This window comes from Halichoeres trimaculatus, unplaced genomic scaffold (genome assembly GCF_033239565.1).
Source record: "Halichoeres trimaculatus isolate MK-OKI-2021-1 unplaced genomic scaffold, fHalTri1.1 fHalTri1_scaffold_15, whole genome shotgun sequence".
In the NCBI taxonomy this organism is placed as follows: Eukaryota; Metazoa; Chordata; class Actinopteri; order Labriformes; family Labridae; genus Halichoeres; species Halichoeres trimaculatus.
The window spans coordinates 25,712,124-25,731,489 of NW_027437193.1; the positions used below are offsets into that span (position 1 = coordinate 25,712,124).

General features: G+C 41.6%; 1 protein-coding gene across 1 annotated transcript in view; it reads right to left on the minus strand.

Annotated features, from left to right (window-relative positions):
- The window catches only part of ephb3a (eph receptor B3a), a 46,892-nt gene that overhangs the window by 18,199 nt on the left and 9,327 nt on the right, over positions 1 to 19,366 (minus strand). The window contains exons 3-11 of the mRNA XM_074688296.1: positions 15,504 to 16,176; positions 13,277 to 13,432; positions 7,929 to 8,264; positions 7,084 to 7,208; positions 5,448 to 5,604; positions 5,162 to 5,270; positions 4,830 to 4,882; positions 2,735 to 2,857; positions 1,813 to 2,060 (exon numbers count right to left, since the gene is read on the minus strand). Coding sequence (XP_074544397.1) covers positions 1,813 to 2,060; positions 2,735 to 2,857; positions 4,830 to 4,882; positions 5,162 to 5,270; positions 5,448 to 5,604; positions 7,084 to 7,208; positions 7,929 to 8,264; positions 13,277 to 13,432; positions 15,504 to 16,176 — 1,980 coding nt within the window. The remainder of the gene's footprint in view (positions 1 to 1,812; positions 2,061 to 2,734; positions 2,858 to 4,829; positions 4,883 to 5,161; positions 5,271 to 5,447; positions 5,605 to 7,083; positions 7,209 to 7,928; positions 8,265 to 13,276; positions 13,433 to 15,503; positions 16,177 to 19,366) is intronic.

Genomic DNA, 19,366 nt, shown 5'->3' on the forward strand with positions numbered 1-19,366 from the left:
TCCATCCAGTGTTGCATTAATTTTTCACCAAGATCTTCAGTGATGATTGTAGGGTCTGACCGCTGAGCAAAGCCTTCTCCAGCACATCCCAAAGATTCTCAATGGGGTTAAGGTCTGGACTCTGTGGAGGCCAATCCATGCGTGAAAATGATGTCTCATGCTCCCTGAACCACTCTTTAACAATCTGAGCCCAATGAATCCTGGTATAGTCATCTTGGAATATGGCCGTGCCATCTGGGAAGAGAAAATCCATTGATGGACTAACCTGGTTATTCAGTATATTCAGGAAGTCAGCTGACCTCAGTCTTTGAGCACAGACTGTTGCTGAACCCAGACCTGACCGACTGCAGCAACCCCAGATCATAGCACTGCCCCCACAGGCTTGGACAGTAGGCGCTAGGCATGATGGGTGATCACTTTATCTGCCTCTCTTCTTACCCTGATGACCCATCACTCTGGAACAGGGTCAATCTGGACTCATCAGACCACATGACCTTCTTCCATTGCTCCAGAGTCCAATCTTTATGCTCCCTAGAAAACTGAAGCTTATTTTTTCTGGTTAGCCTCACTGATTGCTGACTAACAGCGGTCAGACTTAACCATCATCAATTAAAATCTTGGTGAAAAGTTAATGCAGCACTGGATGGAAATAAATCTTGTGACATTACAGAAGCTTATCCAAACAATGCCACTGTAAATACCTGCCGTAGTGAAAGCTTAAGGCGGTCCAACAAAATATAAGAGTGTGTGACCTGTTTTTTCGGTGCCCATGAGAAATTTGCCAAATTTTTCTACCAATGCCCAACAGTTCATTCTCTGTTGGTATTATCTTGTCTTCACATTTTGAGCGGGGTCCAATGTAGCACAATTATTAGCTGTATGAGCAGCCGCAATCAATCCATGTGAAATTCCTCTCTGGGGCCAAGTTTCTGTTGATTTTTAAACTCTTCTGTCACATTTTATTCACATCACATTATCACACCTGTTAGGAAGATGAACACCATTAGATTGGAGCAATACGCAGCAAAGGCCCACAGTCAACCATGCAACACAGAACCAGCCGCTCTGCATCAAACGGACTAAAATAAAGAGCAACTGTTTCTCTCAGTGGTAATCAGAAATTTCTCAATCTCCACACAATCAGCTGCTTATTGCACAGAGATTAAAAAACAGCAGCGAACCATTTATCCAGCAGAGGCATTAAGTAACCTCATCAGGCCAAACTGTTACAGTAAGTGGACTTCTTCACAGAGCAGCCATGCAAGAAAACACATTTACTGGATGTAAATGACATGTAATGGCCCCCACGCAGCTGGAAATGTACTGTGTGACACCTCATTTCTCATCCCGCCTTTGTTCAGCAGTTCTGTGTAGGTGGAGGTGGCCTGTAACAAACCCTGATCAGTAATGTATTCTGCCGTCGCACAAAGACTCTCTAATACAGAGCTGCAAACGTATCCAAAGGTCTGCTCTGTGACAGTTCTCCACCAGGAGTTTGAGCGTTGCAAAGCCTGTCAGCATCAGTCAGTCACGTCAGGCAGAGACACTATGCCTGTCTGCAGGCGTTATATTGCACATTTAATCTCTATCACTCAGCAAGCGAGCGCCTCGGGGTGTTTTACAGAGAGTAAAACATTCCGATAACCCAGAGGTGTCGTGAATGACTATGTGTGTGTGTGTGTGTGTGTGTGTGTGTGTGTGTGTGTGTGTGTGTGTGTGTGTGTGTGTGTGTGCTTCTCTTTGCTTTGATACAAACAGAAAGTAATCTTCTCTGTCAGAGGTGTCGCAGCACACGCCTCTTGTCGAGCTTACCCTGAGGAAAGAATCGAGCGCTCCATTCTCCATGAACTCAGTGATGATGAGGACGGGGCAGCTGCGTGTCAGGACCCCCTCCAGCCTGATCACGTTAGGGTGGTCAAACTGGCCCATGATGGAGGCTTCTGCCAGGAAGTCCCGCCTCTGCCGCTCAGTGTAGCCAGCTTTTAACGTCTTAATTGCAACGACCATCTCCCTCCGGCTGGCCTGTTTGAGGCGTCCACGGCATACCTCGCCAAATTCACCTAGATCAAGAGAACAAGGTGGGTGGGGAAGGGGTTAGGGGAGGAGAGGGGGTGAGGGTAATGGGGGAGAGGGGGATTGAGTGAGAGGAGGGTGGGGGGAAAGTGCAGGGAAAGGGAACGTTACTGGTTGGATTTGGGAGTGAAGGTGCTGATTGTAAAGAGTCGAGGGTCTGCTTCAGCTGTGGGAGAGGACTTGAGAAGAGAAGAGGGAAAGGAGGGGAGGTCAGAGGTCAAAGATGTTGGGGAGCGAGGGAGTGGCGGGTATCGATCGAGTGTGCAACCTGGGAGCGGTGTAAGGAGACAGAGGATGGGCGAGGAATTTGGGGGCTCTGTATGTGGTGCCTGAGTGTTTTTGAAAGAGAGAAAAAAGAGAAAGAGAAAGAAACAGGGAGTTTTGGACGAGCAGGACCACACTGTCATTTAGAGGTGAAGTTAGGACACAACATGCCGCTGGAGAGACAGAGAGAAAAAACAGACTGAAGCGGGGAGAGCTAGCGAGAAGATTTTCACTTCAATCCTTCCCAGCGGCAGCTCTCATGCACACTCTGAATCCAAGAGAGGGACTCTTTTACAGAACAGACCTGGGGCTTGATGGCACACTCCTGTTCCAATAAATGATTAATAAACCTGAATCTTTTCCTGTCCCTCGGGACAAAAACAACGGGGCTGTTTACCTGCACCGATGACTTCTTCTATTTTTACACAGGAGATGTCGATCTCTTTGGCGAACTCGTGAACGGCATCGTTGGGGTCCTCGTAGGTGAAAGGGTCGATGTACACTTTGACCCCTGGGGAAACTGAGAGGAAGGAAATGGAAAAAGGAAAAAGTTAGCATTGAGATTATGTAAGATAAGATACAATAGGTTACAAATATGAAATAAGATTAGATCAAGGGATGCACCAATACAGATCCTGGTATCAGCGGATCGGTGCCCCTCAAAGCTGGATCGGTATCGGTGGGAAGGGCCCGATCCATGGTGCCAATCCAGGCAGCCAGCTTTCTCCCTTTTCTTTTTTACTTGATTTGGACTGTTTCCTCTGATGCACTTTCTTTGTTTTATGTGAATTACCAGTCCACAGGATAAAAAATATTACAATTGATGAAGCATGTTTTTTACCAAACTGGTGGTAAACATTTAAATATTTTATAGTTTAAATAAATATTAACTTTAGTAACTCAATATACCCAATTTTTGTCTTTGAGCAGTCCAATCCCACAGTAGGGCATGCTGGTTATTGTTTAACACTGGTATCAGATCATTATCGGTCCATACCCAGGTATTGCTATTGGAACCATAAAGTTGGATCGGTGCATCCCTAATCAGATCTACTTTATTAATCCTGAAGGTAAAATGTTACCAGAGTACAAAATACAAAAGTTAGTAGAGGTTAAATAAATAAAAAAATACAAAAATGGACATAAGTAAGGAAAAAAAAAAAGGGCAGCAGTATCTATCAAAATAAAAAGTGTTGGAGTGGCTATTCAGGATAGAAGTGTCAAAGTGAAAACGCAAATGCAGAAAAAGTGCCTACAAATATCAAGATAGATGAATGAGAGTGAAACAGGCGAGTGAAATAGTTTTGTATTAATGAGGTTACACATGAATAAGGTATTGCACTGTAAAACTATTGCACATATTAAAACCAACAAAGAATTAAAGTGTTTTACATGAGAACACTCAACAAAATTAGCTTTAGCCTCCTGACATAAGGGTCTGGCTAAAATCATTGTAAAATGCTAAATTTCTGGCATGTAACCCAGAAAGTCTGATGGAGGAGAAATTGAAAACTTTAAGGCTGAAAACTTGAGTTTAATTTTAATTAAAACATTTACATAAATAGTTGCTGATGGGCCATTTTGCTTTTGTGAGTTCTTGATGGGGTCAGAAGAGAATTAGCTTAGCTTAGCATAAAGAGTGTAAGCAGGAGGAAGCACAAACAAAAAGCTGGTGAACCAGTTTGATGTTGTTTGCGCTGAAATTTAAGTATAAAATTGATGTGAATGGTTCCTGCTTTTCGCTGGACTAAGCACAGTTGCTTCCTGTATTTTTCTCTCATTTCCCAATAACTTTAATGTGTTAAGACGACTTTATTCAGTGAGGAAATATGGCACATTTATTTTGTAAAAATCTGAGGCTCTTTGGTGATGTTTTTATCAAAATCTCCACAAACCAACCTCGCCACTTCCAAGCATATAAGCTAAGCTACTCTCTCACAACCTCTGACTCTCGTGAGCTTTATATTCAACACCCTGATGTTTGATGCTTTTATTTTCTCTCGGCAAGTGAATCAATCAAGTGTTTTGCTGAAATGAAAAGTGATCTTACAAAATGTTGGAATGCTATTCATTGGCTCTTGTTACACAGTTCAAGGCTACATTTGTTTACTTTTTATCCAACAGCCCATGTGATCTGTTTGATCTTAATTAATTTATTTCTAATTTTATTACTTCAGTTATCAGGGGCATTGCTTCTTAATGAACAGAAAATGAACTGTAAGTGAGCCCAAGCTCTGGCTTGAGGCTGTTGTTTATCTGTTGGAAAAAAAAGTACACACAGTCAAATGTCTAGACTGTAAAGTTCACATAGGAAGGAAAGCATCATGCCAATCACGATGTACAGTGCGATCAGGATTTCCTCTGTGCTAATAAGGAAATAGCCTTGTTTCAATCAGGTGATTGGATAATTGATTAAATCAGGTGGATAACTCCGTAGACATGACCAAAGGAACACAGGGGCCACAGTTCCCAGAACGAACACACGGACTTACTGTACTGCTGCAGTTTCTCTGTGTACTCCAGCTCTGAGCCGCTGCGCTGCTTCCTGTAAACAAGCAGCACATAAACAGAGTCACATCCACATCATCAGCCTCAAATGTTTTCAGGTACAGCGACTGAAACTATCATCTGACTGAACAATTGGATGAAATCACTGAAAGAAAGTCTCTGTTTTTCTCTCCTGCAAAGCTTCTTTTTGAAGCTAAAGAGTTAGTATGCACCCATTGAACGCATGTTAAAATTTAATGAGCCTCTTTGTTCAGGCTCTAACTAACAAAATGAAACATGCACTTCAGGCTGTCAGCAATAAATATCAAACACTTACTTAAGGCAGACAACAGCAATAACCACCATGGCTACAATGACCACCAAACCCGCAGAAGCAGAGCCCACGATGAGAGGCAGCTGGTCCTGCACTGACTTCTGAGGGTCACCTGGAAAAAGCACACGGGTAAATAACGCCACCTGTGAGATTAAAGGCTGGCCTGTGCTGCACGTCTAATAACGAACCACCAAGGCAGCCATAAAACTGCTAAAGTGGAACACTCATTAAGAAAGCTGCAGCAGCAGATCACCAGGATCAGACTGGAAGCAGAAGAGTTTGTGCGTACTGTGGAGGCTGGTGCTGAAGTCCATGGGGTTGCTGTAGCGTCCATATCCTGCTACAGTGCGAGCTCTGACCTGCACCACGTAAGGCGTAGCAGCCCTCAGGCCCTCTACCTTAGCTGAGCTGTGCTGAGATGTTACTGTGTGAGACATCACCTGACCCTGGAAGGAGAAAGGCATCTCTTAGAGCAGCAGAAGGTGGAGGGTCTTCTGATGCTTTTCTCACAGTGTGTGTGTCAAACACCTAGCATTAGCATCACAGGCCAAATTAAATAGAGAGAATGAAACAAAGCTTTTTTTATCAGAAAACAGTAACAGTTATATGAAAACAGAAGTCACATTTATAAAAATGTTAATAGTTTTGCTGTTTCTTAATATGACCGGTAACCTAGCTTGTTGTGGCTAACATAAGCTAATACTCTCTAACTTTATAAATTAATAACTGGAAGAGTAAACTGAAGAAAAATATCTCTCCCTTTAATTTTTTCTTCTTGCACTTCTGTAACATTTCATACAGTTCAATTGTTATTATTTAACATCACTGTGAGCCTGCATTGTCAATTGGAGGAGCAGTTGTCGCTATTTAACAAAAGCTAGCTTGTTAGCATTTTAACTTTTGAGAAAAAAAATCAAAGACTTCTGTCAGTCAATGAATAAAATATTTTTCTAAGCCATAAAAACACGTTTGGTTACTGAATTAAAAATATTTGACTAGCTTTGCTGCTACAACCTCTTTATCTGGCTACTAGAGGCTAGCAAAATTTAACTCAGGCTGGCTAGCTTAAATCAATACTGTTGGTCAAAATTTTACTTTTATGTTTGTTGGCAGATTTTTTTTTCTTTTCTTTTCTTTTCTTTTTTTTCTGCTAGCAGTGAAAATAAATCTTCTCTTATCTTCTTCTTGTTGGTTTCACCAAAAAATGCTCTTGGCTAAGCTAACATCACAGCCTCTTTTCCCATCATGTGCTCAGCACTGTTTGAAAACTGAAGCATCCAAAGCCGAGTCAGTTTAAATCCCTGAAATAACTCAAACCTTATTGCTTAGAATAGTTTAAAAAGTTTTGTTTTTAAGGATAATTTGGACAAAAAAGCAAAAAAAAACTGTGATCACGATTGTTCAAGGCATTTGAAAACCTTCCCTGTTCAGTATTAAATGCAGGATTCATTCAGGGTTTGGTCTCTTTACCAGCAGCTGCTGAAGCCGATTCAATAAACTCGTATTCAGTCAAGCATCACTCAAGAAAATGGACTTGTTGCTTTCACCGGTTTCACTGAAAGAAACACAGACCCTTTCATTCTTTAATGCAGAGTTGTTTTTGGACTGAAGAGCCTGTAGGGATCTAAGAGCTTACGCTTTTTACCATCAGAGGTAATAAAAAATACATATAATATCTGCAGGGCTTTACAAGGGAATTGGATCAATACCAGCGATGCAGCATTTACATCACCAGTTTTTAAGTCTGACCGGCCAGTTCTCCCCAGTTCACTCGTCTCTGGACTGACCCGATCCCCCAAACACATCATCACATTTTTCCACACCCTGAAAAAGGCTTCTTTAGTCACAGGGTTAGAAGAGTTCAGAGTGAGTAAGGCATGCACTGTGACCTAGATAAATGCAACAGCTAAAAACTGGGAGCTTACCCTCTCATGGTATTTAATTTCATAATCGAGGATGACCCCGTTTGGTTTCTCAGGCGGCAGCCATGACAGGCTGAGAGTGTCTGAGGTGGAGCGCATCAGATGGACGGTGGGCACAGCTGAAGGTGCTGCAGTGAGACATCAGAGCACACACAGGTTACACTTTAAGTCTGGAAAAGTCACTTCACATTCTCCAAGAGTGCCAAGAGTTTCTTCTCCCAAATCTCAAACCATCCAAAAAAAAAGATAATGTTATTTAAAATACTCCAGCCTGAACGGTTTAAGAAAAATGGTAAAACATGTTTCACCTTCAGTGTTCTGCAGTTTGTTGATTAGTGAGGCCTGAAAGTGACTCAATTTGACAGTCATTGTGTTGGGTCCATAAACTCAGGAAGCTGGACTGAGTGCAGGTTAACTGGGAGAGTAATTACTGTCCATGGAAAGGTGCTGAGCAGTCTGGGTGATGATGACGCAGCAGATTTTAAGTAGAGGCTTTGAAAGGTGACATTGACAGCAGAGGCTGACGGAGAGCTGAATGCTGACGCTTGAGAAATAAAAATGTATTTATGATTTTATCTACTGTTCCTGAGAGTAACCCTTAAAACATCTCCAGATGGGTTTTTCTCATCCGTCACTCTGTCTCTAAAGTTGTCCTGCAATGTTTATTGTGTATGTTAACACCGCTCTGGATACTTAAACTCATTAATACACTCACTGACAATGACTGAGCAGAGGATCTGCTAACCAGCCTGCTCCACAGTGATGTTAAGTGGTATTGATCGGAGCTGCCCAAAGAATTAACTCAGTTTGTGGACACATTAAGTGTCGCTGACTGATCTTCTACTAACCGGCTTGGTTGGTGGTGATGTTGACAGTGGAGTAGCTTGGCGAGATGGGGTTTTTCCCAGAAACCCCATTGACGGCTTGGACCTCGAAGCTGTAGCGGGTGTGAGCCTGCAGGTTCCTCACCACCACCTTCCTCAGCCTCAGACCCAGGCGGCGAGGAGCGATGTCCACGTTGTCATCGCAGCGCGTGCAGGGGCTCCTGTCCCGCAGACATTTCTTACACACCACGTTGTAGACGAGGTCGCTCCTGCCACCTGTGTCCTCGGGCTCCTCCCACTCCAAGGACAGCGAGGTCTCGTTCACACTGGAGATGACGTTGCGAGGCGCAGAGGGGATGGCTGCACAAACACAAACACAGTCACACGTAGGTGTTAAATAGGTAGGCAGGAAGAAGAGACAAGCAAACAGCTGAGGCCTCACACTCTCTGTGCAGAGCTTCCCTCTTTGGTGCATCAATGTTTAAGCATCTCTATAAGAAGGCAATGCCAGGAAGTGCTTCTTATACACTCTAATCCCTTTCTTTTCACAAAAACCGGGTTGCACAAATGAAAGTTTTGAATTGCTTCAGATGCCCTAAACACATTGTTCAGATGGAGAAAAGGGCATGGAGGCATGTAAGAACATAACAATAGGGAAAAACTCCACCGTGCTGCTGATAAATAAATCAACACATTCAGTACGAGGAGCATAAATACAGTTGTTGTTATGCAGAAGCAGAACACCACTGTTCATCTAATGTTCCTGCATGAAAAGCACAATCCTACACAGCTCCACACTCATATGTATGTGAGACCCCTCGCGGTGCTGTTGGGACTAATCCACACTTGATAGAAAGTCATGTTCTTGTATCAGTAAAGCCCGAGTCCTCCGTGTTTCAATAGGCAGAGCTGCGTTTGACTGAAGAGTGTTTGAATCCTGGATAAAGTGTGATAACCGCAGAGGGGGGCAACAATGACTTTTTTCTCCATTTTTTATCCTATTTCAACGAGAGAAGAGAGCAGGCTCTACCTCTAAGCTCCCAGCTGCAGTCTGACCTGTCTCAGAGCAGAGAGGGGGGGAGGGGGAGACAGAGGGGGAGACAGATAGAGGGAGGAGGAGACTCTCAGGCCGTCAACTCATGTCGGCCAAAACTGTCTCTCCTCCAAGTTCAGCTCGCCCTGAGCCGCGTTTCACTCGTCCTGTCCTTTCTAATTAGGCCTGCACAGTTCAGAATGGAGGCTCTTCTAATTGGACACCCGTCTAAAACACACGCTGAGCCCAAGCTGCCGGCCATTGACTGGCTGAGCCGCTCTTGTGCAACACAGCGCTCCAAACACAAAGCACAGGCTGCCTGGCACAAATTCTGACAGACCGCAGGGACGGAGCTGTCATTGCCTGTGTGTTTGTGTTAGTGTGTGTGTTTGTTTGGAGGTGCTGCTTGTGTCCCTGCCCGCCTGTCTGTGTGCGCTGGTCAGTGTCCACAGTGTTCCTGTGACAAGGATCTGGGGAAGACAGTTGCGGTCCGTGTGTGTCATTTAACGCGGCGAAAGGCCCCTGGGGGGTGATTTTACACGGTCAAGGCAGCACATGTCGCTCTCCATCAGGACTCCTCTCTGAGGCCTGGACATGCAGAACAAACACGCATGCTGTGGTCAGTTTCAGACATGACTCAGTGGAAATGTCTGGATTTTGACTTACAGATGAAGTCCTTACAGCAGCTTGTGACGGCATATCATCTGATGTGAAGGTGCATAGCCGTACATTTTAATGGAGAGGATAAAACTGTTTGTTTTGAACAATGTTATAGCCTCTGCCTTTAAAGGCGAGCATCGTAAACAAAATGTGTTGATTTTATCAGCTTCCAAATATGGATACAAGAGGTGTTTTCCTGTTTTTCCACAAGCGCTTACAAAGCTGGAGATGTGACATTTGAGACATCTGTCCCTTCATAAGATTGAACATTTGGGAGGACTAATTATGTTGTGAAGTTTGTGTTTCACTTGAAAAGTGGGAGCTCAAATCACAGATGGGATTAAAGGCAAAGAGCACTGACTAACAGTGTTTGGGCCCCAGTTGGTTAACTGTGAAGTCGTTTAAGTATTTTAATTAGTATTCAAAGAATTGTTATTGCTCCAGTCCAACAGCTAGAGGACAATTTTAAATCGCAATTTTTCCAGGCCACTTAGGGGCTGTAACCAAGTTACGAACACAACAGAAACATGTCACCAGATTTTAGCTTTAGTTATTCATCAGATACTCAGAAACATTTTAGATTCCAACTTGGAAGCCCAGGAAGCACTTTTTTTTCTGTAAAAGGACATGATTTTAACACAAAAATGTAATGCAAATCTCAGGTTGAACTTAAATGTTTAAGCATCTTTCATGCATCAGACTCCATCCATATGTAGCACAATACTTGTGTCTATACTGACGTCTGTTTCAATATGTCTTTACAGAGACAGGATTTCAACTACTGGGTTAAAAAGGTTTAGTCACACAAACATTTCCATCCACCAAAGCCCAAAAACCTCAAATATTTTATCAAAATCATCAAACAGGGAATGTCAGAAATCAGTGTCCCACAGCAGGTTTAGCAGACCTGATTTTTTAACGTTGGAGCTCACTGAGAAGTCCTACACCCTCTTTTATCTCTGTTCTTAGTCTCTACCTGCTCCTATGAGAGGAATATGGCTCTTTAGCTGCTGAAAGCTCCAAAATGTTTACAAGCTGATAACTGTGTCAGTCTGCTGTTTGCTGTTAACGCTTTAAAACCCAACGGAGCACTGGTGCTTCTGTTTCACAAGTGCTCCTGAAATTACAGTAACTCCTCAAGTTTGAGTTTGTGAGAAATCAAACTGTACTTCAAAGTTAAGAAAAGACCAACTCTACAGTAGGGATGCACAGATATGAACATTTTGGCCAATATCGATATCTGATATTAATATTGCTGCTATGACCGATAACCGATATTTACCAATATCAATATTGGTTACATAAAGAAAAAAATCTGAGATGATCAAATTGTGAACACACTGAAAATCCTGCAAACTGAATTTTTCAACATCCCCCTTTATTTTCAAACTTGTTTTCCCTGTCCACTCTTCTTATTTAGTTTTTGTTGTTTACATAGTCAGAGAAAACAACATTATTTGAGTCCTGAAAGATCGTTTAAGATGCTCTGAAAATGGCTGGCAGCTAATGAGTAAATATCGGCCCACTTTTACACATCAGCTGATGCCGATATGTAAAAAAAAAAGACCAACATCAGCCAATAACAATACTGATACCGATATATTGTGTATCCCTGCTTTACTTTACAGTGATACCTGTTATATCAAGGTACTGTTTAGAAATCCACATGCAACAACCTTCCAGTCAGGTATTAATTAAAAGTAATGAGTATTGACAAGAACCTCGCATAAGCATCACTTTACTTGGGTCACGTTACGGTAGTATCACAATGTATAACGAAATCACAATATTGTAATATATTGCGATAATCTACACAGCTAACTAAGAAAAAAAAAAGATGTTTTTTTGTCAATTACACACTTATTTAAAAATAAAAGGAAAAATTAAGCCAAAGCTATTTGATTGAAAACAACTTTTCTGCTTTTTATTTTTGAAATCCTGAAAGTCAAATGCAGTGCTATATAAACTTTACTTGAAAACATAAAGCGCATCAAGTTTGTCACTTAAACTACTGTGACATTAAACTAAAAATGCAAAAAGAATATTGGTTGAAGGACATGGTCAGTTGATGTAACTGATAAATGTAAATTGATAACCAAAGTTTCTCATAAAAAAATCTGATATTGCCTAAACAAGTTACTATGACTATGTTTTAATCAGTATACTACACTGTAAAAATTAAACTTGAAATAATTTTACACCAACTGACCCAAAAAGACAGAGAAAACATTGATGTCTCTAGCATCAAAAACCATATCATCAAGTTTTGAACATACATTGAGATTATATTTATAATACAGTTTATAGGCAACATACAGCAGAGAAACTCTTCAGTGTCATCTACCACTGCAGAGGTGGAAAGTCGTATTATACTTCCAACTCTGCTAAAATGTATATTTTTATTCTAACAAAAATACTGTTATTAAGGTTTGAAATTAGGGATGCATGATATTATCGGCACAATATCGGTATCGGCTGATAAAAGCTTAAAAACACGTTTATCGATATCGGCAGATATGAAAATTTCTGCCAATAGGCACAGCCGATAAGGTGCTATACAGTAGGGATTATTATTATTTTCCATCTGAAAAATAAGCTCCTTAAATAAAATGTAGCACTTCATTTATTTGCACTGCAGAGCTCTGTGTCTGTCACCAGGTTGTTACAGTCGCTCTAAAATAATCAAGTGCAACTTGGTTATGTTTAAAAATGCATTGTACATTTAAAGCTCATGTGATCTAAATAAATTATTTTTCTGTATTTCAATACTGAATGTCTTGAGTTTGAAAAAATAATACATTTCTTATTTATGGTAAAATCAAATGTTTTTTGTCTTGTTTTATGTGTGTTTCTTAAACAAATAAGACCGTCACAATAAGAGTAACATATAAATTCCAGTACAGGACAGACTTAGCTTTCTTTACAGTGAAAAAAACAAACAAACTTGTGACTATCGGTATTGGTATCGGCCAAAAGGGGTTTCGATATATCGGCATATCGGATATCTGCAAAAATCCAATATCGTGCATCCCTATTTGAAATATCAATATGATTATCACAATATGTTGTCATATTGATTTTTTTTCACACCTCCAATAATTGATGCAAGCTGTTCTCATTACTGTAACTGTCAACTATTTGGGAAATAGGAGGGATTCAAATGGTTCACGAAAGAGAAGAAGATGAGTTTTCAGAGCAGAACCTCTAACTCTTTTAAAGACGGAATAACAAAAGAAAGTCCAGTTGGCTTGTATAAAACTTGGGTGATAGGAGGTTAAGCAAGTTTTTGCTGAAAACATCTGCTTGCTTCAGCCACGATTCATCTTATTTATGAGAGCAGCAAGAGTGAACCGAAAGTGAAGTGCTGCAAAACAATGAATTCAAATTCCAACAAAGAAACCTGCAAATTCAAGTTATTGTTCTCAGAAAGTGATCCCACATGGTTAGGTCTGTTTTTATATCTATCTGCTTTGAATTTAAATATTTGTTATTTAGCAAGCAACCCGCCCAGATGTGAACAAACAGCAAGGCTGTGCTCATTTCGCTATGACAAACATTTCAAGTGTTTTCAACATAATTGTAGATTCAAGCCAGCTCTGATATTTTACAGAGTTTCCTTCACTTTTTAGAAACAGGGACCAGAACTTTTTGTGATCCTGCCCAGTGGAGGATGACTTACTGGTGCAGTCAGAGTCAGGAGGGTCGCTGTCAGCCCGGTAGAAACCACTGTGGCAAGGACAAATATTGGCTCCTCGTGCACTGGTGCGGCTGTTGGACGGGCAGGGGGAGCAGGAGCCCTCCCCAAATTTGGATTTGAAGGTCCCAGGGATGCAGGCTGCATGAGCGAGAGAGGAGATAAAAAGGGACAATGAGAAGAGAAAAACAAAAACAAACTGTACGCTGTCACTTATCTCAAAGACAAGCGGCTGTCGAATCCAGCACTGAACAAAAACTGTACCTTTGAAGTACCTGCAATGCTCGATATTCATGCAGAAAACACAGATAAAACGTAAGGAGTGGCGAACGCTTCAGCATAAGGTCTTATCTATACATTTGCATCTGCTCCTTCATTCTCACTCCCTCTTCCAGGTGACATTAATCTCTCCTAAAAGAGAGTCGGGCTGACAGCTAAGTTTCATGTTGAAGAGGAGGAGAAGGAGGATAAAGATGAAGATAGACTGTTGACAGGAGATTGCTGTTGTCAGACAAACAGGGATGGAGAATGCTTTCTGAGACGAGGGATACACCCCAAACCCATCAATCAGCGTCTGTTGGGTCCAAAACCACAGCGCTGCATACAAACAAGGCGTCCACATGCATGCAGAACGGCTTCATAATAAGCCAATAAATCAAGTCAAATGAAGGGGCATCAGAGCAGACGCGAATTAGCTGAGGAGAGTAGTTAGGAAAATATATACAAAGTGTATGGTAATCTCGCACGATGTGTCCAAGCGATTAATTTGAATTCCAAAAGTGTCACGCTGAAGGTTGCCTGATATCGAGTCTTAAGGATAAACCAGCATAAGCCCAGACTAAAGACGGATTCAGATAAAGGGGATTAGCAGCAAAAAGGCCTGGGTATATCTGCCTCCAGAGCCCCATGTTTTACTGTTTGCCACATTCCTAACTGGTGCTGTAAAAACCAGGGTCTCTGGCAAACATCTGTCCTGTCAGCATGAGGGCTCCTCAAATCCAGCAGTGAGGGAAGGGGGGGCATAAAGGAGGGGGGGCGATTAACTAGTTAGCCTAAGTGGTCTTTCTGTTTGAACTCCCGACAATGACACTTTTAGAAAAATCTGCACAGCTAATGGCTCCACATTGTGGCTCTAAAACTGAGCAATAAAAAGACAAAGACGATCAGACGAGGATGCTTCATTTTTTTTCTTTTATAACTCGCAGAGACCTTTAGGCTGTGCCCTCTCTGATCTAATTTACTCCCCTTCTCGTACACAGTGCATCATCATCTTCTTCTTTTATTTGTTTGTTTCTCGCTGCTTTTTTAAAAGGCTGCACAATTCACACGTTATCTGGCACAGATCCTCTTTGCACCACGCTATTACTCCCCCATTTTTTGAGACACAAATGTCTTCCTCTCCTCCTTTTCTTCGCTTCCTTCCCCACCTCTCCTCTTCTTCCCTCCTTTTTCCTCACCCTCTCTTCATCTTGTGTATTGCTGGCTGCAAGCGCGGCGAGACTCGAGGTAAGAAATTCAACGTCTGAGTGATTAATGTTAGCGTGGCAGTGTTGGCTCACGTTGGTCTGAATGGTGTTAATGAGTGTGGCCGCCTGTAGATTAACTAACGGGAGGCCGCTGAGGAAATTACACTTCCTCATCGCAGTGGCTCGCTGAAGCCCTGGAGAGCTTTTTATCAGGCTTTGGCGGCAAGCTTTTAACCTTGAGCCGCCAAATGGCAACGAATGAGCTCTCCGGCGCGTGTTCGACAATATTTCTCACGCCCAGGTGAGAGGAGGCTTTACTTGTCTGTCTGCAGCAGCCCCTCCCCCTCCCTTTTCATTCTTCTCCTCTTGGCTGCTGTTCCCATCCCATCTTTAGCGTTTCACACCTTTTACCTCACACTATCTCCCTCCCTGTTAAAATCTTCTTCTCTGAATTCCCTTTTCCTGCTATTATCTGCATTTTCCTCTCTGGCTCTCCTCTTTGTGCCCTCCCACTATCTCCCTCCCTCCCTCTCCCCCTCCCTCCCATACTGCTCTCACAATATTTGTATGCTGCTCCTCTCTGCAACACCTCATTAATTCATACTCTCCTCCACCCTCCTTCACCCCCCTTTTCAGGAGCCACACAATAAATGCAGAGAAGAGGGCACACACTGAGGTGACTTGCACAGAGCATATAAAGGAGGTTTGGTTAAATAAAAGTCCAAATGTCTGTTAACCACACGTACCCTGGCACTGCATGTCGTCTGCAGAAGGTTCAAAGCCGGCGACGCAGGTGCACGAGCCCACAGGAACCATCCACTCGCCGTCCCCGTTGCAGTAGAGCTTCAGAGGCACGGAAACCTCCATGGCGTTGGTCACACAGGCACCAGGAGCGATCACTAAGGAGGTGGCTTCTGCCCCTGTAGCAGTCTCAGGGAAGACGGCGAAATTGGCAATAGTGGTAGAGCACTTTTTAAAGAAAACCCTGACAGAGATGAGCGACATGCAGGCGCCCAGATCCTGAAACGCCAGGTAAAATCCAGCCTTCGAGAGAGGGCCAAAGCTGCGTACTTTGGTGTTGATCCTTCCCGCCTCCAGCAGAGAGAAACTTTCATCTGGGGCTATGGTGTCTACCTTCACGTAAGGGTTCTCCCTCCACAGTGGGCTTGTGTCTGTCGCCACGTCTCCTTCGGACTCGTAATAAAACAGATTAAAGGTCTCTTTGCAGGACCCAGGGATGTTGGGGATGCTGGCACAGTCACGCACTGAAAACTTTAGCTCCACATAGACTCGCAGCACACCCTTGCGAGGGATAAAGTCCGTCCTGAGCCAGTTGTTCTGGTTGGGTTGTCGGACATTACACACCTGATAGGTCCTGATAGGGCTCATGGAGTCGTCATAGCCGCTCACTTCCTCCCACTGTAGAGACAACAAACAGACACTGTGACAAAGGCTCAGCGGACAGCAGGTACCGGAGATACCAACAGAGATCTTAATGATCATAACAGAGGGCCAATATCAGTACCAACATGTAGTAACAATTCTACCAGTATCAAAACCTGTACCAGTAACAATAGGGGTGCTAGACTCTTCAATGCAATACAATATTGGTACTGGTATCAGAAGCAGTTCTTGTATCAGCATCACTGGTGTTTGTATCAATTTAAGTACTGGTATTGGTATAAGTTGAAGACACTGGTACATATACTGGTACTGATACTGGTACCATTACCAGTGAAGATACTTGGTCCAGTATCAAAAGCCATACCAAGACAGATACTGATACAGATACCAGTACCAATAGTTATACCATTACTAGTAGGGATGGGTATGGAATTAGGTACTTTATAGGTACCGACCAAATTCTGTCATAAGTACCGGGTACCGTTTCACGTAAAACTAAAAGGTGCTATGTTTAGGAACCTAAATGCATCCTTTTGACTATGAGGGAGTGGAAGAGTGGGCGATTTTTTCATGGTGTACATGAACACAGCATTGCAGGTTTATATGTTGAAGAATAAATATGTTAAGTTGAATTTTTTTGTTTTATTATTGAACAAATTTATATTTTTTACCACATAAACACAAAAAAGTATTAGTACCGGTACTGATTTCCAGGTACTGTATTGTTTCACATGTGTAAGGTACCCATCCCTAACTACTAGTAAAGAAATCAATACAGGGGTCAATGATGTTTTCAATACCAGTAGGGTTACTGATAGAGATACTATTACTGATACTGGTACCAATATCAGTAGATATCTTCAGTAGGCTTGATTACTGTAACAGCGGCTTTACAGGTCTCCCTAAAAAATCAGTCAGACAGCTGCAGCTGGTTCAGAACGCTGCTGCTCGAGTCCTCACCAAGACCAAGAAAGTGGATCACATCAGTCCAGTTCTGAGGTCTTTACACTGGCTTCCTGTTTGTAAGAGGACAGAGTTTAAAACACTCCTGTTGGTTTACAAAGCTCTGAATGGACTAGGGCCAAAATACACCAATGATCTTTTGATCCCGTATGAACCATCAAGACCACTTGGGTCATCTGGATCAGGTCTGCTTTTAGTCCCCAGAGCCAGAACCAGGCAGCATTCAGCTTCTATGCTCCAAATATCTGAAACAAGCTGCCAGAAAATATCAGGTCTGCTGAAACTCTGAGCTCATTTAAATCCAGGATGAAGACTCACCTTTTCACAGTTGCCTTTTATTAGAGCATTTTAACAATCAATTTTAATATCTTCACTTGAATTCTGCACTGACAATTTTATCTTAAAATCTGTTTTAAAAATATGTTTTAACTTTTTTTTCAATCTTATTGTTTTATTGTATCTTTTTAATTTTAATCTGCTTTTCAATTGAATTTTAATTGTTTTCTATAATTTGTTCTGTCTGTAAAGCACTTTGAATTGCCATGCTGAAATGTGCTATTTAAATAAACTTACCTTGCCTTGCCTAGATACTGATACCAGAACCATTAGTTATGCCAAAACCAGTACAGATACAGATAGAGATAGCATGTCCATACTGATAACAGTTGGCAGATACCAATTCAGATAACTGTCTGAAATGAGTTTTCTTTTTCCAGCTAACAGAGTAATCTCCTTTCAGTTTTCCGTTAAAGCCCTTCAAAAAATAATTTAAGTAAAAATTTCAGTAAAAAAATCAGTTTGGTACCAGAGTTTTAATAATAATAATAATAATAATAATAATTTTATTATTTGTATAGCACTTTTTAAAACAAAGTTTACAAAGTGCTTTACAAGCATTCAGCACAAATAAAACACAAACAAAGAAACAATGAGCACAATAAAATAAAAACAAAAAGCACAGTTTAAAAAAGACTAACACGGTTAACTCGGTTAAATAAGTAAAACATCAGCAGTAACTGTTTTTTTTCTTTAACAGCCAGGACGTAAGCACTCAAATCTAGGTATCACAATCAGTATTTGGGAGGAAACAGAGTCCTATCGTATCTTCCAGCCTCTAAATTCAGGCTAATTTTAATGATTATCAAATGTGTTTCCTTTATTAAACAACAATGATACTTCCTATTCAGCAGCCTTTGAGCTACAGCAGAACCCCACTTATCCAATATGTTGTTAATTAATAATGGGTAATGTTAAACGTGGTGCATCCTAATACAAACCCGTTCAAGCATAGGGGGCATTCAAAACAGCAAACAAGTGAAGTGACACGAGCAGAATATCAAAATGCAGCACACAACCCACAGTGTTTATTGTGTACATGTGGCCTGTGAGGAATAATTTGCAGCTTAAATGCTTCTAATTGCATGAATCATTCAAAAATCCCGATCATTACCAACTATTAATAGAAAGCATTTTCCCATTAAGACGCATTTCACGCTTTACGCCTGTTTGACGAACAGTTCTGATGCTGATCACGAGCTGGAGGTTTGGAGATGGAGAGAAGTCTGCAGGTATGAGCTCATCCCAGATGTGTTGGTGCAAGTTCAGTGCTTGATACACTGTGGACACACACACACATATAGGATACATATACATCTCTGCAACTGCTGCAGTGCATTGGAAATTGCTTGGAGAGGAGATTTGGTTTCTATTACGAATGAATTTGTTCTCTGCACTGACGAGGATGAGGGCATAAAACTGGGCATTTTCTCTTATATCTATTATGCAAACAGTGATTTGTTTATTAAATGTCTATCTAAATGCAGTGCTGTCAGTGTGACTGTACTGTGGCAGCACTCATGAGCACTTTAGGTTACATGGGAAATATATTTTACATATATTCTCATGCCTACTCATAGCCTGAGAGCAGATATTTGCATCCCAGCTGATTTTTTTTTTCTGTTTAAAGACATGCATAGTACACTCATATCTTCTGCCTGTGTTCATTTAACTAAAGTTTGAAGAAAGCTTTGAATGTGGTTAACAGCACTCTTTGTATGTTGCTGCTAACCTAACAGGATATGATAAATGACTTCATTGGTCAATAAATTTAGTCCATTAGGAAATAACCTTGTGAGAAGTCAATCTTTTTTGATTTTTTCCCCTAATTCCCTCCTGGACTGAATGCTTCGTTTCCATAACAAATGAGCTTCCCAGAAATTGATTATTTCAACTGGAAGAAAAT